Source organism: Lepidochelys olivacea (genome assembly GCF_965140295.1).
Source record: "Lepidochelys olivacea isolate rLepOli2 genome assembly, chromosome: 26".
NCBI classification, from domain to species: domain Eukaryota; kingdom Metazoa; phylum Chordata; order Testudines; family Cheloniidae; genus Lepidochelys; species Lepidochelys olivacea.
This window is the reverse complement of record NC_140436.1, coordinates 14859681-14880852: the sequence shown is the minus strand read 5'-3', so window position 1 is coordinate 14880852 and position 21172 is coordinate 14859681. Positions and strand designations below refer to the sequence as shown.

At 60.1% G+C, this 21172-nt stretch overlaps 1 protein-coding gene across 1 annotated transcript; it reads right to left on the bottom strand.

The window, feature by feature from the left end:
* Nucleotides 1-664: 664 nt before the first annotated feature.
* Nucleotides 665-19943, bottom strand: CNNM3 (cyclin and CBS domain divalent metal cation transport mediator 3; the record flags this gene model as incomplete). Its single annotated transcript, XM_084614984.1, is given in 11 exon segments — nucleotides 665-1987; nucleotides 2731-2847; nucleotides 3667-3802; nucleotides 4618-4751; nucleotides 5086-5182; nucleotides 5617-5786; nucleotides 6111-6263; nucleotides 6808-6951; nucleotides 14506-15350; nucleotides 15352-16024; nucleotides 19862-19943. Coding segments are annotated over 10 exon segments (2508 nt in total). The 3' UTR covers nucleotides 665-1987; nucleotides 2731-2773.
* Between the last annotated feature and the right edge of the window lie 1229 nt (nucleotides 19944-21172).

The window sequence follows — 21172 nt, the reverse complement described above, 5'->3', positions numbered from 1 at the left end:
GCCCTCGCTCCGCAGGCGCCATGCCAGGGCAGGGGAGGGGCGCGGGCTGCTCTAGGTGGGGCAGACGGGGGGCTGGATCTCAGCTTGGTTGGGTCACGCCAGGTATTTTAGGAAGAAGGCAGCTTAGCAGGGGGAGGGGCACCCGGCGCTTGGCTCACAGCCCCTTCCCTTCCCCCCCCAACGCAGGGCAGCACCGCATGAACTGTGCCAACAGGCAGCCCCCCCCTCCAGGAGAGCACCCGGCCCGGGCACCTCCTTTCACTCCCGCAAGGCGCAGAGTGGGGCGGGAAAGTGACTCGCCTGGGCCCTGGGATGGGCGTTTCCTGCCCTGTGCCAGGTGGGTCACCCCCTGGAGGTGGGTCTGCTCTTGGGGGTTAACGCAGGGCAGTATGGGGGACGGGCGCCCCTTGCGGGGAGCCCCTGCGGGAGCCTTCACAAAAAGCCTGGTCCTCTGGCCGAGAGGAGCCCTGACAGCTCAGGCCACTCCGGCTCTGGCCGAGAAAGATGGAAGCTCCCCAGCCCCCCATTTCCACCCCCACCCCACTTAACTGTAGCACCTACCTTGTGCCCTAAGATCCAGCCAGGGCCCTCCCCGCTCCGCGGCCTGTCAGCCCCCCCCCCCACGCGGCGCGCAGTCCCTGGGAACGGCACAGACACGACAGGGCAGATTACAACTCCTTTACCTGCGTGGCCCCGGCTCTTCGCCAGGCTCTGCCGCTCCGGAGACACTCGGCTCCTGGCGCCCAGCTTCACACGGACTGAACACACGGGTGGAGGAGATGAGCACACGAGGCAGGTGTCCAGCCCGGCGCCCTGTGCTGCGGCTGGCGGCCCTGCGCCCGGACGAGGGGCGGGCCCGGCTGCAGGCGGACTGCGTCCATGGCAGACCTTTCGCCCCCTGGCGGCCGCGAGCTCTCCGGGGCTGGCGGCCGAGCAATGTCCCTGCACCCGCGTGTGGGGATCTCCGGTCCATAGGGCTGCTCAGGAGACCATCTGACGCTGTCTGCAATCAAGGCACCAGGTGCCTGGGGCCCCTGTGATCGCTCATCCTTGGGGGGTAGGGCAGGGGAGGGCTGCAAGGACTGTGCCCCCCAGCAATCAGCCCAGTTGACGGATGGGCAGCCCCACCGGGGCCCACTTGTGAAGACTGGCAAGGCCAGAGCTCCCAGCCTGCCGTGTGGGCTCTCTGCTGGCAGCCGCTGGAAGGGGCTGGTGGCGATGGGCCCTGGCTCAGGAGGGCAGGGTGTTTCGCACTGAGTGGCCGGGGTGGGGTGGCACCCAGCGCCCCATGGGGAGGGAAGCCTAGACAGGTAGCTGATCACACGGCTCTGCCCTGGGGCAGGCCAAGGAATCCCAGCAGGACTCCTGGAGCAGAGCTGGCTTGGCGGGCACAGGGGAATGGCCCAGGCTGATGCTGGCAGAGGAGGGACAGCCCAGGGCAGCCTGGCAGAGAACACACCAAGGAGAGGAATGCCCAGTCCAGGGACACACACAGGGCACCCCATGGAGGAACCAGCCCACAACCCGCCACCTGCATCTCTCCTGCGGCCCCCACCCAGCTCGCCAGGTGCCCCCAGCAGGTCTGGTTCGATCTGGGCGCGCTGCTCCCTGGAGGTTTGTTGGCACAGACGCTGCCCAGGGCTCCGGCCACTGAGGGGGGACTGGGGCGATCTCCTGTGGACTGGAATCCAGCTCTGGCTGCCCTGGCAGTTGGTCCTGATGCAGCGAGATCCTCTGGAGCAGAGTCCAAGTGGCTGGCATCCTTCAGGGCAGCAGGGGGGTGCGGAGGGCGTCTGGGGCATCCCGCCCCATGGGATTACTGCTGCTGTCAGGAGAGTCCCCGGGGACCAACTCCCAGCCAAGGGGCGGCTAGGACAGCCGGGAGGATGCTAGCCTAGAGCTCCCGCGCTGACATCAGCGGGTCCTGCGGGGGGCAGGGGCTCCATGCCCGTGCTCTCGTCTTCCCCAAGCGGCTGGCTGCTTTTTCCTGGTACCAGAGCAGAGAGAGCAGCCATTACACGCCCATTTGGCCCCAGATCTCTAGGACCCACAGATCCCAAAAGCCCTTGCACAGATGGAGAAACTGAGGCAGGGGGAAGGGTAGGGACTTGCCCAAGGTCATGCACAGGCCAGTGGCAGAGCTGGGACTAGATCCAGGTCTCAGCCCAGTAGGCCGCGCTGCCTGCTGCAAGGCTGGGCCCAGGAGCTCCCGCCAGCAGTCAGTGTAACCAGGGAGACGGCTCCAGCTCAACCCCCTGCCCCCCCATAGCTGTGTCCTGGAGCTCGGGCTGTGCTGCAGTGCCGTGACCCGGCCTGGACCACGGGAGCCAGGAACGCAGGGGGCTAATTCCCCTCTTGACCCACCACCCAGGGCGTGGGGCCCCGTTCACCAGCCCGAGCAGGGAACAAGGCTTGTGCTGGGGGCCATGGCTCCCTGGCTGAGCAGAAGGGATGGCAGAGCGTGCTGGCCACGCTGGGCCGCCAGCACCCTGCCTGAGGGAACTGCTCTGCACCCCAGCTGCAGGGGGCGTCACTGGGATGGTGCATGAGCATCCGGCAGCCACAGGATTAGGACGGAGACAGCCAGCCCCTGGGGACTGGCCAGGCCCCTGCACCGGTCACAGCTCCCAGGCCTGGGAGTCAGAGCAGATCATAGGGAACCCTCCCCACCCCGAGCAGAGCAGGGGGAGAACCCTGCTGTACCAAGCGGACAAAGGTCCAGATATTTACCTCCTGCCCATCAGTAACCCCAGGGATCGCGCAGAACCTGCCATCAACTGCAGAGCTCAGGGGTGCCCAAGAGAGAGCGCGTGGCTGGACAGAGCACAAGAGAGAGATGGTCAGCCGCTGAAAACGAGGGAAGAGAGAGTGAAAGACACGACACGCAGGCGGGATTATCGGCCGAGCTGGGGGGTGCCCGCCAGCGCATGCTCCCAGCAGCTACCAAGCAACCCTCAGCTGCTTCCTGTGGAGAAGAGCAGAGATGGGGAGCACCTGCTGAGGGGGCTGGGAGAGGCCGGGGTCCCCAGGTCACTGCAGGGGTGCTGGGCACGGAGAGGTGAAATGGGGCACACAAGACTGGGCAGCACCGGGCCATTCCAGGGGACGCTGGAGATGGGCACTGACTCCAGACATCCCCGTCCTCAGCCCTACAGACCCTCCATCCCCGGGAGCGCAGCGTGCTGCCTTCCAGTTGGGTCAGAGAATGAGCCCAGCCAGCCTGGACCAGGCCTCCCTGTGACCAATTCTGGAGTCGCCTGCCCCGGGGAAGTTCCTTCCTGACCCCTTCCGTCACGCCCTGCAGCATGAGGGTTCGTAGCTGGGGGAGGAGCTCAGGGCACAGGCCGCCTCGTCCTCCAACACAGAGACACGCAGCCAGTCGGCGAGCGAAAGGAAACCTGGCCAAGACACCAGACACAGCCACTGCTGCGGAGAGCCCCGCCTGTGTGGGCAGCAGTGAAGGGGTTAAATGCAGACCCGCATGCAGCAGTGGGGAGAGCAGGAAGGGTGCAGGCAGCCCGCTGGGCTCGGATCCCGAGTCCTCACGCAGCAGCCAGGATGGGGTCTGGGAGCTCTGGAGCTGGCCACAGCCTGCCCAGCCCATCTGCACTGGGCACATGGAGGCCTGGCGTGTGCCCCCCCAAGCAGCCCCCAGGACCACGGTACCTGGCACAGTGTTCCTGTCGTCCAGGAGCTTCGTCTGGCTGTTGGGGACGATCTTCAGCTCCACGCTGTCGGGCGACTGGGGGGACGGCTGTATCCTGGAGGCCATCAGGGCATTGAGGTACTGCAGCCGGGTCACCTGGGGGAGGTGAGCCAGAGCCCTGAGCGCGCAAGCCCACCCCGGGCACAGAGGCCTGGGTGCTCCCCTTTCCTGGCAGGGGCCCAGGCTCCAGCCCCAGGGCTGGGTGCTGTTGGGGCTCCAGCCAGCCCTCCCTGGAGGGATGGTGCTCACCCGGGGCCAGGCTAGATGGGTGCAGCGGCTCCAGAAAGGCTGCTGTGTGGGAAAGCAAGAGAGACCCAGAGGGGCGCATGATCCCTGAGAAAAGGGGACCAGAGCAGGGATGGGGCAAAGCACCCCACAGGCGTCCCCAGAGGTGGGGTCTCCCAGCCAGGGAGGAGGCAGAGGTGCGCAATCACGAGGGGACAGAGGCTGCCCCAAAGCACAGTGCCACCAGGGACACCCCAGGGTTTGGGATGCTGTGTACCTCCCACAGGTCCCGGCTCTCCTTCAAGCACAGGGGGACGTGGCCTGAGACCCAAGGAATGGCTGAGCACCAGCAGAGTCGTTTCACTTGTGGCATGCTCCGAATCTGAACCCAGATGGTCCTAGGGGAGAGCTGGAACCCTAGCAGGAGGTAGCAGTCCCGGCTTGCTGCTCCTTCCCGAGGGCAGGGTGAGGCTGCACACCCATTCACCCGAGTGAGGGGGCAGTGTGGCTGTGGCGAGGATCACACCGCGCAGCGGCTTATCGCCTTGGCAAGCCCGGCACCGAGAGCACAAAGGTGCGCATCTGTAGGGCCCTAAAAACCCGGCTCTTTTCCCCCAGGGTTAGGGCTGGCAGCTCCCAGCCCAGCTGAAACAGCGGCGTTTCCAACGCCAGCCGGCGGCCCTTACCTTGATGAACTGCAGGTCGGTGAGTGCCCGGACGGTGTAGTCGGGGCAGTACGGGGGGCAGGCGGTGTTCTCGCTGCAGTCGAGCGGCTGCTCACACTGGTTCGGCCGCAGGGTGGACGCTGGCGACTGGTGAACTGTTGGCAGGCAGAAATCAGGGGCCAGAGGGACGGGAAGCCAGCAGGGAGCCCAACACCCCAACGGCTGGTTGGGAAGGAACCTGGTCTCCAGGTCTCCCCGCCCCTGGCCTATGGCCGCACAGCCAGGCTCACCACCCCTTCTGCTACCAGCCAGCCAGGCCAGGAGCCATGCAGAACTCGGGGCCTGGACTCCCCCCAGCACCGGGCTCTCGGGGGTGGCGCACACCCATGGCCCCACGGCGACTCTGCAGCGCTGCAGCCCCAGCCCAGAGAGTGGGCGCCAGGCCCCGGGGCCAAGCCCCGCTGCCGGTGGCCGGACGCGGGTGCTCACCCGAGGAGGGCGCCGTCAGTGCCGAGACGCCGTAGTAGGTGAACGCGCCGTTCTCGAATTTCAGCCCCTCCTTCCCGATCTCCACTTCCAGCCTGCCCTGCGGAGGAGAGGGCCGCAGGTCAGGGGCAGCACTGGCCAGCTGCTCGCCAGAGGCTCCTGCCCCAGCCCAGCGGGGCAGAGGCTCCACCGTCACAGGGTGGGCAGTCAGTGCCCGCCCGGCTCTCTGCCCAGACCTGCTGCCAAGCTGGCATTGCCCCCCAGCCGGCCTCCCAAGAGCCAACGCGCTTGTGAACCCTGCACCAACCCACAGCCTGGCTCCCCGCACTCCTAGGCGTGTGTAGCAGAGCAGCGAGATCAGGGCTCGGCTGTGCAGGGTGCTGCCCGGTCCGGTGAAAATGGAGCGCGGGAGGGGAAGAGAGGCGCGGAGGAGGACAGGGACGTGCCTGAGGCCACAGCCAGGGCCAGAAACCAGCTCAGGGCCCTGCCGGCTGGCGGATCTGATCTCGGGGGGTAGCAGGGGCAGGCCGGTACCTGCAGGACCAGGACGAAGTAGTCGACCGGCTGGCCATGCTGGTATAGGCAGTGCTCGGGGGCCAGGCGGTCGCGCTCGTTGAATTTCACTTCCTGGCTGACGCTGGGGTGCCTCAGGAGGTGCAGCAGGACCTTCTCGGAGACGCGGGCCGGGCTGAACAGATCCACCTCTGGTGGGGAGCGAGGGGCAGAGAACCCAGCCTGAGCCGCCCGCTCCAGGGACAGGCCGCGCCCCTGCAGGGAGTTTGAGGGACGGGCCCCAGTTGCTCCCCCTGCCCCAAGCCCAGGGGACGGACTGCGCTGTGCGTAACGGGGTCGGACTGGCAGCAGTCTGCCGGGGAGGCAGGCCAGGGGGAGCCCAGAGCCCTCTCCTGCCAGTGATCAGCCTGGAGATGCCCCTGGGCCTTTCCCCCCCCGGCCTGCCGGGCAGGAGCCGTGGAGCCAGGCGGGGGGCACAGGGAGGGATGGCCGGCGGGCTCCCTGCCCTGACTCACCTCGGGATAGGAAGCGCTGCGTGGCCAGCAAGAGCTGCGGGGAGATCTTCACCTTGTGCTCGTCGTCAGAGCCCTTGAACAAGGAGAAATCTTCCTTCCTGTGCTCCAGCAGGGTGCCCATGGGGGCCGGCCTCTTCCGCACCTTGTTCTCCTCTAGGGCACGAGAGAAGGGGACAGGGCAGGCCGAGCCAGCGTCACACCAGCCGGCAGCATAAACCTGGTCCCCGGACTCTGGGGATCCCCAGAGCAGCTGCAGGCTGACGATCCCAAAGCACAGTGCCAAGGCACCTCAGCACCTCCCACCTTACACAGGGAAACCGAGGCACAGACAGGGAAGGGACTTGCTTTAAGTCATGCAGGAAACAGCGACAGCTGGGAATACAGCACTGCAGCGAGGCTCCCCATGCTCCCACTAACTGCTCGAGCCCACAGCTAGGAATGGACTGTGGGCAACCCACGTTCCCCACTCTCCTGAGGAAGAGCTTGGGGGCAGTCCTGGGGGAATTCGCATTCTGCTGTCAGCCTGGCTTGGGCCGGGGGGAGGAGAAGGGGCTGGGGGATAGGCAGGTGCGGAGCCGCCTGCACAGAACAATGCACCCGGAGCACTGCCCGCCTGCCACTGCTGTCCCCGGGGTTGACTCTGCAGCCCCCCAGTCCCGAGCCAAGCTGTTGGGCGCGCCGGACGGGGCTCACTCACTGTAGTTGTCCGACTCGTCCAGGATCTCCGACCTGATGATCTCCTCGATGACGTCCTCCAGTGTCACCAGCCCCATGGCCTCGTAGAAGGGGTCGCCCTCACCCTCGTTGTTCACCTTCTGCACGATGGCCAGGTGTGATTTGCCTGGGGGGCGGGTTACACAGCTTGCTACAGGTGCCAGGGAGGCCTCAGAGGTTCAAGGCTACCCAGAAAGTCAGGAAGAGAACCCAGGAGCCCAGCTCCCAGCCTCATGCTCTGACCACTGACGCAGCTTTTTATAAAAAACTACGGAGCAGCAGAGGAAGGGTGGGGCAGAGCAAGGGGCTAGGCGGCAGCCTCCTTCTCCTGCCCCCCAGCACTCTCTGTCCCCCCACTCCCAGGCCGGACATTGCAGCAGCGAAGATGGCCAAGGGAGAGACTTTCCTCAAGGGCCCTGTTCGGAGCAGGGCCTTCCCTCTCCCGGCTGGGGCTCAGCAGCGCCGCCCACAGGCCAGGGACCACAGTACACTCCAGGGAGCCGAGAGGGATGCGTGGGGTGCTTGTTCTTGGGGAGCCCTCAGGTGGCTGGTATCCAGCCCTGCCTTCTTCCCATTCTCTGACTACGGGACTCACAGATTCCAACAGAAGGGACACGGGGGTCCAACTGGCAACCTGCGGGCCAGATCCAGCCCTCAGGACCATTCCGTCTGGCTGCGCACCATTTTGCTCTGCCAAACAGCACCCTCCATGCGGGGGGAGTTTGTGTGCACCGTACGGGTGAGGTCATACACATGGAGGACACCTTTTGGGTTGTGTATGTTGCCTGGGGAGATGCCACACGCCTCAGCATACTGCCCACATCACTGAACAGGGTGGTCCTTCTGTACAGCACCAGCCAGAGAACTGCCCCACAATACCTCCTAGAGCAGCGCGTCTGGAAACACAGCCAGCCTTGATTTCAAACTGGACAGCGACGGAGAATCCACCATCACCCATGGTGAATTGTTCCACTGGGTAATTACCCTCCCCGTTACAAATGTGCACCTTGTTTCCAGTCTGAATTTGTCTCGCTTCAACTTCCAGCCATTGGATGGTGTCAGATCTTCCTCTGCTAGACTGAAGAGCCCAGTATGAAATCTTTGTTCCCTACATAGGTACTGATAGGCTGGAATCAAGTCTCTTTGTTAAACTAAATCAATTAAGATCCTGGAATCTCTCACTCTCAGGCAGGTTTTCTAATCCTTTGATCATTCTCGTGGCTCTTCTCTGCCCCCCTCCAATTGATCAACATCCTTCCTGAACTGTGGGCACCAGAACTGGACACCGGATCCCAGCAGCGGTTGCACCAGTGCCAAATACAGAGGGAAAATCGCCTCTCTGCTGGAGATTCCTCCGTCTACATCCCAGGATTGCATTAGCCCTTTGGCCACAGCATTGCATGGCTTGTTCATGTTTAGCTGATTAACCCCCATATCTTCTCCAGAGTTATTTTTTCCCAAGAAAGTCCCCCATCCTGAAAACATGGCCTGCAGTCAATGCTCCCAGATGTGTACATTTACATTTAGCTGTATTAAAACACATTCTGTTTGCTTAAGCCCAGTTTCCAAGCAAACCAGGTCTCTCTCTATCAGCAACCTGTTCACTTTATTATTTGCCACTCTCCCAATTTTTGGGTCATCTGCAAACTTGATCAGGGATGATTTTATGTTTTCTCCCAGGTCACTGATAAAAATATTAAATCGCATAGGGCCAAGAACCGATCCCTGCGGGCCCCCACTAGAAACACACCCATCCAATGAGTATTCCCTGTTTACAGTTACATTTTGAGACCCCCACTGACCGCACACCCCTAGTTGTCATCTACCACCCCACCTTGAAACCCAAATGGGATATCATCAAACAATTACAATCCATACTCGACAGAGACCTCATCCTGAAACAAATCTTTCCCAAACCCTCGTCTTCCAGCCTTCAAACAACCGGCTAATCTCATCATCAGAAGCCAGCTCCCCACAGACCAGGACCTCTAAGCAGCACCAGAGCCTGTCATAGACCGTCAGGGTTGGAAGGGACCTCAGAAGGTATCTAGTCCAACCCGCCAATCCCCAATTTTTGCCCCAGATCCCTAAATGTCCCCCTCAGGGATTGAACTCACAACCCGGGGTTTAGCAGGCCAATGCTCAAACCACTGAGCTATCCCTCCCCCCACAGAACAACTGCTGCAAAACCTGCAGACATCTCCACTGCTACGATGATCAACACCCCTGACCACACACCTCTTGACAGGTGTCCGTGGGTCCTACGCAGGCCTGTCACAGCACTAAACGCCCCAACAACTGTGTGGGTGAAACCAGCCAATCACTGCGCTCTCCAATTAACTCACCCAGGAACATGCTAAAACACAAACACACCCTGTGGGTGAACACTCTTCACAAAGCGATCAGCCTGCCTCCGACCCATCAGTTCTTGTCTTCAAGAGAAGCCTGCACAACACCTTCAAAAGACAAGCCTGCGACCTTCAATTCCTAACTCTGCTAGACACTAGAAACCATGCACTCAGTAGAGACACCTAGTGCCTGTCTCATTCCAACAATCTGTCTGCTGTCCCATGACTGCAGAGGTGTTAACTGCCCACTTCATCCTGAATGGTCTCTTCCAACACGACAGGTGTAACTCCTTACGCACACCAACCCCTTCCGCCTGGTATGAGCTGGGACACCCTGAGTACCTTTCCAAGCCCTGAAGAGCTCCTCTCTCTCACCCACAGAAGTGGGTCCAGTGAAAGAGATTATCTCACCCACTTTGTCTCTCTCATTTTGAGACCTATCAGCTTTTAATCCATTTAACGTGTGCCAGGTTAATTGTATGTCCTTCCAGTTTTTGATCAGCAATGCTGTGCTGTACTAAATCAAATGCCTGACAGAAGCACTGTTACCTCTACCAACCAACCTTGTAATTTCATCCAAAAAGACATCAGATTTGTTTGACAGGATGGATTTTCCATTAACCCATGTTAATTGGCATTAACTATATCACCCTCCTTTAATTCTTTATTATCCCAGTCTTGGATCAGCCACTCCATTACCCTGCACAGGATCGGTGTGAGTGACAGGTCTGTGATTGCCTCGGTCATCCAGTTTACCCTATTTAAATACTGGCACAGCATTAGCTTCTCTCAGGGCTCCAGGAGTTAATGAAAATCAATATTAAAGGTCCAGTGAGCTCCTAAGCCAGCTCTTTTCAAACTCTTGGATGCAAGTTATCTCAGCTGCTTCAGGCTGGTGACACCATCCAGGCTGCACATGCAGCAGAGTTGGGCTCTGGCCCGAGAGTGCTCAGCAGGTAGGCCGAGAAGACTGGTCTCTTGCTGCCGATCCCACGTCTCTGGCCTGGGAGAGCTGGTTTTACTGCAGTACAATGGCGTAACAAATGCTCTGAGCTCCTATCACACTTCTAAGGAGCTCAGAGCACTTAGTGACATGCATCCCTATTGTCACCTGCACTCTACGGAGGGGGAACAGAGGCAGAGAAGGGGGGGGAGTGACTTGACCAACACCACAACATAAGTCAGTAGCAGAGCTGGGAACAGAACCCAGGAGGGCTGACTGCCAGCCCCAGCCCCACTTCCCTCCCAGAGCTCACAGCAGAACCTAGGAGTGCTGACTGACAGTGCTCTGGAAACAGGAGAAATCAGTGGTGATTGGGCAAAGGAGCACTTTTCATTCACACCTGCTGCCAGACAGCCAGGACATACCTGAGGATGGGGGAAAGGGAGTGGCACGCTGGAAGCAGCATGGCAGGAGAAGCCACCCAGACGCCCTGCCCCCAGTGAGGTGCTCCAGCAAAGGAGTGGGCCTTTGGGCACACCAGGCAACGTTAATAGGCCTGGCATCGCCCCCAGCCCTGCCCACGTGGGTTTGTCTCAGCTGAAGCCTGAGTCACAGGGCTCCTTGTGCTGATCTCAGTGCCCCCGCAGCATGGGCAGTACACGTGGGTGCAGGTCGTGCTCTGCTCTGTGGGGTCTCCCCGAGCTGTTCTCACACACACCGGGTTTCAGCTCGGGCTGTCTGAGCTCAGCAAACAGGATGTTCTCCTCTCCTGCCAGCGCCCTCCAGGGCTCAGGTGAACGGCTTTGATCCACTGCAGGCTTGTGTCCTCTCTCTAGCCCCTTGGCCAGGTGTTCCCAGATATCCAGCCGTGCACGTTTGCTGGGGAGGCCACCCGCTCCTGGAAGACTTTGCAGGGACCGGCCCTGGATTAACGCCGTACAGACACTGTGGGTGGGCTGCTACTTCAGAGCTTGCATGTCCTTAGACTCGGACATGACGCAAGCTGCCGGGGCTGGGGGCACAGCCTATAAAAGGCACAACAACAAGCGGCCTTCTGACAGAGGTGAGGGACCAAGCAGAGCCGGTCTGCTTTGCACTCGGACCCCAGCAGTCCGGAAGGGCCCCCGCTGTGCCAGGCACTGCACAGACCCTGTTCGAGACAGGCCGCGCACCAAGAGAGACAACAGAGTTCTCTCTCTTACAGGCCTGGGGAGGTGAAGGGACTTGCCCAGGGTCACAGGAGGTCAGTGGCAGAGCCTGGCTTGAATTCAGGCCTCCTACAGCCCAGTCCAGTGCCTTAGCCAGGCCAGCCACCCATCGCCCTGCCCCCAGCATTAGAGCGAGGTCTCCCTGCCCTGACTTCTCTTTAGCCAGGGGGACCCCAGGAGCTGGCTGGAGGCCCCCTGGTCCAGTGCTGGCTTTGACATGAGAGAGCTGCAGTGCATTCAGACGGAGAGGCTCCTCCCTCATTATGGCTGGGACAGGAGTTGGGGCTCGACACCAGACCCACGGATCCCCCCCTCCCCTGCCTCCAGCCAGGAGTGAAGCAGCCTGCTCCGAGGGCCCTGGGGAGCGTGGAGCAGGTGACATGCACTCAGCCGTGGGAGCGGCCAGATCCCTGCAGTGACGCCGAGGTCACGGAGGCAACGAGCTGGCCCTGCCAGATGTTTCCATGGCAGCAGTGGGCCCTGGCTCATGCAAAACGCTCTCCCTGCAGAGACCAAAGCCAGACCTGCCTGCCCGTGCCCTGGAGCCCAGCAGGCCTGGGGACGTACAGCCTATCCCCACCCTGCGGGAGGGAAGAGCCTGGCTTTGAAGGTGACCTTCCCCAGGACCCACGGGGAAGGAGGGCTTTTCCTGACTGTACTGAAATTGGCACTACCTTGGGGGAGGTCAGGACAAAAGGGCTTTTCTGCTGGTTGTTGTCCACCAGGCTCTGCAGCCAGGCAAGCAGAGCACCATGCCCATGAAGCAGCCATGACAGGGCAGGGTTTGCAATCAGGCTGTTTAAAACACCGTTTGGTTCGCTTAGTTTTTGCCAACCACATGCAACTCAGACACCCACGAACCACTTGGGAGCAAAGCTCTCTCTGTTAAAGATTTTACAGTCCTTCAGCTCACTCCACTGCCCAACTGTGCCCTCCCAGGAGGCCAAGAGAAACCCCACCGGGAACATCTGATGTTCCCAAGAGGCACCCGCGGGTACCAGAGGAACGTCTACAATTCCCGTCAGCCTGCGTGTGGGCTCCGAGGGGGTCCGGCTGATGGGGGTGGCGGGGATAGCTAGGGCAGAACTTCCACAAGGGTGGGGACTATGACCTGCTCTGCAGCCCCCAGGATTCCCCCGACTGGGCGAGCTTCCAGAGCTGGTCTGGCAGCCCTGGCGCAGGTGGCTGGCGCGTGGCATGGCTGGAGAGGTTGCAGATCCTGCACACGGAGGTACCTCCCAGGGCTTTGTTACCATGGGGAGGAGACGATAAAGCACCAGAAGTGCCAGACTGGAGCAGAGCCCAGGCCCACGTAGCCCAGTGTCCCGGCTGCTTCAGAGGGCGGTGCAGAAAACCCCGCAGCAGCAGACGAGGCATGAGCTGCCCCGTGGTGGTTGCACCTTAACTCCCAGCAGTCAGAGCCCAGCTAAGCCCCTGAGCTGGGGGCAGTTTTCACTGGCTGCCCAGGAACGATCTCACGGTTTCTCACTCGGATCATGCAGACACTGCTTGCCCGGGGCAGGTGGCTATCTGCAGGGATATACGAGAAAGGTGCTTTCGGACGTTCTTGTGCCAGAGCAGACAGCATAAACATCCCCCAGAGCATCAGCTGGGCCTGGTGTCTCAGGCCTCCTTGGCACAGGAAAGCTCAGCCTGCCACTGCAATCCTGGCACTCTGCTGACCGTGGGCCCCAGGTACGAGACGCAGGGTTTACTCCCCACGGGAAGTTGATGGGCAGGCACCAGCATGCCACAGGAGATCAGCGGCAGGGTTACCCACGGGGCACCATCATGCACCGCTGGACACCGTGCTCTGCTCTGCCCCAAGAGCGCCTCTTGCTGGCTGGCTAATGGAATCAGTGCTGCAAGCTTAGGAAGAGTCTCAGCAGTGCAGAGGGGCCAGGGGATAAACTAGCCAGGGGATAAAGCACCCTAGCATCAGACAGCATGGTCCAGTGGACTAATGTCAGGGTCACGAGGTAACAACTGAGCAAATGAGGTCTATGCTGCATGGCCACTGGGACATCACAACCCCTCTGTGTCCCCACCCCCAGGCGATGAGCCTGACCCAGCACCCGGACGGTGGGGCCCCTCAGCACTGTTCCCAGACCCGTCGCACCTCTCCTTAGCCATTACTTTGAACACAGTAGCAGTCACAGCATCCTGAGGCCCCTGTGTTCTCTGCCTGCTGGCCCTGCGCTTGGGGAAGTTTCCAGGCCTATAAGCATTTGTTCTAGCCAGCTCAGAGTCCTGCTTCCAGCCCCCACAGACCATGGGGCTTTGAGACGTAGGAACTTAGAAATCCCAGCAGCCCGATTACCCCTGCAAGCCTCCCCTCAATCTGCATATAATTTCAGCAGCAGAGTTCAGCTCGTGAGTTAGAGATTTGTGCTCACAGGCCCTCAGAACAGTTGGAAGTGGGCTAAGGTGCGGGTGTCTCAAAACCATTTCTGCTAGAATCAAGTCGGGTGGAAGAAACTCAACAGAAAGTGACCAAAGAGTCCAGTGTCCTGTGAGTTGCCAAGTACTGAACAACTGGGCTCCCCACCTACACAGCATCTGTTTAGGACTCTTGCTTCGTGAGGTCTCTGGCCATAAAACAGAGGCTGATCTCAGGCTTAGTCTGCGGGACTATAGGAAGACACTCCACTCTACAGGGGAGATTTGCAGAGCGTCTGGTACAAACCAATCTACAGGCTATGCTCCCAGAGCGTGGCACTCTCTGGGGCGGGAGAGGGCAGTGTACGTTACCACCACACTAGGGCAGGGACAGGAGACTGCCACCTACAGCTGAAGCTGGAAGGCTGAAGTTTGGCCGGGGTGCTGACACTCACTGGAGTGCCCAGCAGGGCCTCTAGCGGCATGCTCAGGCATTGGGGGCAGCACTGACCCAGAGGGAAAAGCGGCCCTAGCCAACCCACTCCAGGCAATGCAATATCCCCTAATGCTGCGCTGTGCCAGGAGGTCAGTGCGGGCTGAGCGGGGACCGATTCTCCTATGGCACCCCCAGCCTGGCCCCCGCACAGCACCAGAGCACCGGGTCAGCACCTTGTCCAGAGCTCCCGTCGCCCCCCTCCCTGCAGCACAGCACCCCCCCAGCGCGGAGCTGGAGCACTGACCGCAAGGGGAGAGCACCCGTGCGTCTGCCCAAGCCCTGAGCAACCCAAGGGCGGGGCGGCTACCTCGTTTAAACTCCTCCAGGACGGCGTCCAGCTTGGTGTCGTTGAAGACGAAGTGCAGGGGGTGGTTGTAGAACTTGCTGATGGTGCTGAGTGGCACGCAGTCGTCCGGGTCCACGAGCGCCAGGTCCTTGAGGTAGAGCATGTCCACCAGGTTGGTGCGCTCCTCCTCGTAGATGGGGATGCGGGTGTAGCCGCTCTGCATGATCATGGACATGCTGCGGAAGTCCAGCACGGAGTTGGCGTTGAGCATGAAGCACTGGTCCAGCGGGGTCAGCACGTCCTCCACCGTCTTGCTGCGCAGGGTGCCCTTGCTGAACTCCTCGCGCACGAACTCGTCGTATGGGCCGCTGCCGCGCACCGTGTCCGCGAGCGCCTCCCGCAGGAGGCGGGGGCTGGCGCCGCGCCGCAGGGCCAGCTCCAGCAGCTTGCTGAGCGGCAGCGAGACGGGGCAGGTGAGCAGCATGCAGAGCCGGGTCAGCCAGCGCCCGCGGGGGGCCAGCCCCAGCCCCCAGCGCGCGCAGACGGCGAAGGGCAGCAGCTCGGCCAGCAGGAAGACCAAGCCGGCCGTGGCCAGGATGGCAGGGGCCAGGGCCCGCAGGGCCCAGCAGGCGAGCACGGCCAGGGCGGCGTTGGCCAGCGAGCTCAGCAGCAGCAGGGAGCAGAGGGCGAAGGGGCCCCGGGGCCTCGCCAGCGCCTGGCCGGCCTCGTGCTCCGCCTCCGAGCCGCGGCCCCGCAGCCGGCCCAGCTCCCCGGGCTGCGGCCAGAGCCAGCCGAGCTGCAGGGCCCGCAGCAGCCCGGAGAGGGCCAGCAGCAGGGCCAGCAGCGGGGGCAGCAGCCAGGGGGCCGGGGGCGGGGGCAGCAGCCGGGGGGCCGGAGAGGGCGGGGCCGGGGCCAGCAGCCGGGGGGCCGGAGAGGGCGGGGCCGGGGGCGGGGCCAGCAGCCGGGGGGCCGGTGAGGGCGGGGCCGGGGGCGGGGCCAGCAGCCGGGGGGCCGGCGAGGGCGGGGCCGGGGGCGGGGCCAGCAGCCGGGGGGCCGGCGCGGGCGGGGCCGGGGGCGGGGCCGCCCGCTCGCCCCGCCCCTCGCCCGCCGGGAGGGCGGGGCCCGGCGCGGCGGGGGCCCAGGGCCAGCGGCCGTCGGCCAGGCCGGGGCCGTAGAGGCGCGGGCGGAAGCGGGCGCCCGGCGCGGCCCGGACCAGCCCCCCGCGGGCCCGGGCCCCCTGCTCCGGCCGGAAGCCCGGCACGCGCGGCGGGGCGCCGGGGGGGGGCTCGCGGGCCGCGCCCCCCCCGCCCGCCGGCTCCCCCCGCGCGGCGGCGCAGCCCAGGCAGAGCGCGGCCACGGCCCAGCGCAGCCCCCCGCCCCCCGCCATGGCCGGCCGCGAGTGGCGTGCGCGCCCCCGGGGCGGTCAGCTGACTCGCCGCGCGCGCCCCCGGGCCGCCCGGCCAATCGGAGCGCGCGGCTGACGGGCCGCGGCCAATGGGCGCAGGGGGCGGGGCTGGCGGCGCGGGGAGCGCAAGCTCGGCTGCGCCGCGCGGTAAACAAGCGCGAGGCGGAGGCGGGGGCGGGGCGCTGGATTTAAAGGGCCAGAGGCCCCCCCCCCCCCGAGCCGGGCATGGCGGCGGGGACATTTATCCGCCGGGCCCGTGCACGGGGCAGCTACTGCGGAGGGGAGGCGGGGGGTGAGTGGCCCATCCAGGGGGCTCCTCGGCCCGAACCCCTGGACACGGGCCGCGGGTACCGAGCCCCCCCCCAGCTCGGGCCGCCCCCCACGCGCTAAGCCCCCCCCCGCGGGTACTGAGCCCCCCCCCAGCTCGGGCCGCCCCCCACGCGCTAAGCCCCCCCCCCGCGGGTACCGAGCCCCCCCCCAGCTCGGGCCGCACCCCACTGCTAAGCCCCCCCCAGCTCGGGCCGCACCCCACTGCTAAGCCCCCCCAGCTCGGGCCGCGGGTACTGAGCCCCCCCCAGCTCGGGCCGCCCCCCACTGCTAAGCCCCCCCCAGCCACGGGGCCGCGGGTAGCCTGCTGACCGGAGCCACCAGTGTCTCTTTTCAACCCGGTCTTCTGGTCAGAAACCAGGTGCCTGGCAACCCCAACCCTAACCCTGCCCACACTTCAGAGCTGTGCGGGGTGGGTGGGGGGACTTCTCCTTCTCCAAGGCCGAGGTTGAGCAAACTGGGGCGGGCTCAGAGGGGCAGGATTCCACCCCCTCTTCCTCTGCATCGCGTTAGCCTGTGCAGGCAGCCCAGCTCAGTGAGCCGCCAGCCCTGGGTGCTTTAAAAGGGCTGAAAACACCGAGGAGCCAAATCCGCTGGGCGGAAGCATTCACTCAGTAAAACATGAATGATCACTGGGAGCTGGTTAAGAACACTGTACTCGATGCCAAGAAAGCCACAATCCCCCCATCAAAGAAGAAGGCCGTCTTGGGTAAAATAGCAAGCTGGTTTAGAGGGGAAGTAAAGGCAGCTATTAAAAAAAAAAAAAAAAGGGGGAAGGAAGAAAGGGGATGTTGATCGTCATGCCTATAATCAGAAGCTAGGCAGTGTCAAAACTTGATGAGAAGCCAAGGGACACAGAAAGACACCCATGGTGCGCCCGCACCTTGAATGCCGTGTGCAGTTCTGGTTGCCTCATCTCAAAAAAGATCTATTAGAATTTGAAAAAGTGCAGAGAAGGGCAACAAAAAAGACGAGGGGTCTGGAACAGCTTCCACATGAGGAGAGATGAATAAGACTGGGACTGTTCACCTTAGAAAAGAGACGCCTAAGGAGGGATATGATAAAATCATGACTGGTGTGGAGAAAGTGAACAGGGGAGTGTTATTTACCCCTTCACATAACACAAGAACCAGGGGTCACCTAATGACATTAATAGGCAGCAAGTTTTAAAAAAAACATAAGGAAGGGGATGTTGTGAAGGAAGAATAAGTGGGTTCAAAAAAAGAACTCCGTAAGTTCCTGGAGGATAGGTCCATCAATGGCTATTAGCCAAGATGGTCAGGTGTTGCCCTAGCTGGGGGTGCTCAGTACCCGCTGCCCGTGTCCATGCTCTGGGTGTTGCTTCCTAGCTTCTGACTGCCAGAAGCTGGGACTGGACAACAGGATGGATCACTTAAAATTTCCCTGTTCTGTTCATTCCCTCTGAAGCATCTGGCACCAGCTGCGGTCAGAAAAGAGGACACTGGGCTAGATGGACCATTGGTCTGACCCAGTATGGCCGTTATTATGTTATTAACTCTATGGCCAGCAAAAGTTAAGGCCAATAAGATGGAGTTTTTTAAGTATATTAGAAACAAACAAAAAAACCCTGACCATGGTATTGGATCATTACTAGACAGAAATGGTAGAATTATCAATAATAATGCAGAAAAGGCAGAAGTGTTCAATAAATATTTCTTGTCTGTATTTTGAAAAAACAGATGATGCAGTTATAGTATATGATAACACTCTTTCCATTTCACTAGTATCTTAGGATGATGTTAAACAGAAGCTACTAAAGTTAGACATTTTTAAATTGGCAGGTCCAAATAACTTGCATCCAAGAGCTTTAAAAGAGCTGGCTGAGGAGGTCATTAGAACATTAATGTTGCTTTTCAATAAGTCTTGGAACAACAGGGAAGTTCCAGAAGACTGGAAGAAAGCTGATGTTGTGCCATTATTCAAAAAGTGTAACCGAGATGACCTGAGTAATTACAGGCCTATCAATCTGATATTGATCCCAGCCAAGATAGAGCAGCTGATATGGGACTCGCTTAATGAAGAACTAAAGGTGGATAATATGAATAATCATCAATGCCAATCAACATGGGTTTGTGGAAAATAGATCCTGCCGAACTACCCCGATATCCCTTTCATTTGGTTGATAAAGATAATAGTTCCGGTGTCTGTACTTACTCTTCTGTAAGGTGTCTGACCTGGTACCTTATGACATTTTGACTAAAAAACTAGAAGACTATAAAATGAACACAGCACACAGTAAATGGATTAAAATCTGGCTAACTAATAAGTCTCAAAATGTAAATGGGGACTCATCACTGAGCAGATCTGTGTCCAGTGGGGCCCTGCAGGGATCAGTTCTTGGCCCTATGCTATTTAGCATTTTTATCAATAACCTGGAAGAAAACAAAGTCATGCCTGAAGAAGTTTGCAGATGACACGAACGTTGAGGGAGAGGTAAATAATGGCGAGGACCAGCACTGATCCAGAGTGATCGCTCACTTGGGGAGCTGGGTTCAAGCAAACAGGACGTGTTTTAATATGGCTAAATGTAACTGTAAATAAAGATGGGCTGTTTGTCTGACAGATCTGCGCTAGGGATTATTGTGGGCAGGTCTCTGGCCTGTGCGCTACAGGGGGTCACACTAGATGATCACAATGGTCCCTTCTGGCCTTGAATAAACAGCCTTGCCCCACCTCTGCCTCCCCATCGCAGCATTGGGTGCCAAGGTGCTGAGCATTTTTATAGTGTTCTAGTTTTTTAATCAAAATATCATGCTTCCCACTCGAGACCACCATCGGGAACACCGCAGGAGTGCTGCCAATGGGGTGCACCCACTTCTTCAGTCCCAGCCTCTCCCAGCAGGGGGTGCTGTCAGGAGGGGGGCAAGAGCTTCTTCCATCCTGGCCTCTCCCCCAGCTGACAGTGCTGGAAGGAGCAGGGCGGGAACACTGGCTCTTGGGGGCGGTCCCAGCTGAGGGGGTCGTAGGGAGTGGGGCGGGAGCAATTCTAGAGAGTTGTAGTCTGCAGCCCGTCCTCCCCAAAGAACGAGCCCAGCCTATCCCTAGCGCGCCCTGTTCTGCCGTTCTGAGGCTTAGCAATCAGATTCGAACCGGCCACCGTAGCAGTCAGTGGAAATGGACCTGCACACCAAGAGACAGGCCCTGTCCCTAAGAGCCGACAGTGTAAATAAACCAAGCGTGGGAGGGGAAACTGAGGCATGGAGGGTGCAGTGATTTGTCCAAAGTCACCAGCAGGGTGGAGGAAGAACTAGGAATATAAGCCAGGTCTCCTGAGCTCTGGGGAAATGCCCGACCCACTCGGCCTCTGAATGAGCGTGAGCTCATTTTGTCTATTAGGGGAGGCTCAAGATGCTGCTGAGACACTGTAAAACTCGGCTCAGCACCGAGCTCCAGCCTCGTCCTCTCTGCTGTACTACAGCAGGGGAGCGAGTGGAAGGGGGAGCAGGGGCACACGCCCGCTCCTGTGTGTTTCCCGGGCTTTGGTTCAGCCCCGAACAGCCTGCCCAGCTTGGACACGGTTCCAGCTGGGAAATCTCGGGGCGTTCCGTACCATCACCCGTGTTCCCGGAGGTGTAAAGACCCAGGCTTTCAGCTCTCACAGCCCAGGGCAATGCTGCCACCTACCCACCAGCCACAGGCCGGGGCCCGGCTGGATTGGGAGCCTCAGCTCCTCAATAAGGGCCTGGTCTTGGATCCGCTTTCTCATGCGGTGGCATTACGTATGGGGTATTACAGTAGTGTCCAAAGGCCCCACCGTGCAGCCCCCAGCCCAGTGAAAACGGACTGGTCAGTTTCACCTTTGTATAGGAGTCAGTTTTACTCTGGGGCTCTCCAGGCCTAGCAAACCCCTGCCCTGGCGTGGCAAAGCCCTGGCATCATTCTGCAACCCCCAGGGACAGAGCGGTCAATGGGACACAATACCACTGCCACCAGGATTCTCGTTCAAAACAAAATCAGGAAAATTAGGGTTTTTTTTTTGTTTTAAAGTAAGTTTAGGACCCAAACTCTGCCCCGTCCCTTTAAATTCTCAGCTGCTCTAGGAGCCAAAAGCAGTGCTGATGAGTGGGTGGGGGGCACGTTAGCTTTGGAGGTGGCTGCTGTCGCCCAGCCAGAGCAGGGAAGCCCTAACAGCTTTGAATTGGTGAATGGAAAATGAAGAAGCAAATATAAGAAACTCTGTTTCTTTCAGTGCTGCCCCAGTTCCCGTTCCATCTCTTTACTAAACTCGAAGGGCCAGATCCTCAGACAGTGTAAAGCAGATAGGCCATTGATGTGACTGGAGCTATGCTGATTTACCCCAGCTGGGATCTGGCCCATTGACTCCCACGGAGCGATGGCCCATTGACCCCAGCTGGGATCTGGCCCATTGACTCCCATGGAGCAATGTCCATTTACATCAGCTGGCAACCTGGCCCTTAGAGCTGAATAAAGAAACGAAAATAGGATAAACAACACAGGGCAGATCCTCATTTGGTGTGAAGCAGCAAAACTCTGCTGACTTCAAGGGAGCTACAACAACTTACATCAGCTGAGGATCTGGCTGAAATGTGAGCATTTGTGAGATCATGTAATTTGCTCCCCACCAAACACGTGAACAGAGAAACGATTCAACAGAAAGAGACACTCCACTGCCCATGAAATTAGACATACGCAAATTCGGTCTCCCGGCTTCCACCTGCGCGGCTGGGAATGAACCTTCAGGGGCCACAAAGTGCAGAAGGAAGGGAATATAGAGAGATATTTTATTACCCAATCAAAAAAATAAATTCCATATTTCGTTTAGCAAATATCATAATTTCTTAGTGACAAGAGACGCAGACTCAAAAATGAAACACAACCAAATCCCCTCCCAAAAGGGCACAACTCAGAACAATGAAAAAAATATACAAGAAACGACGATCCCCCCAAATAATCACAAACATATACAAATTAAAT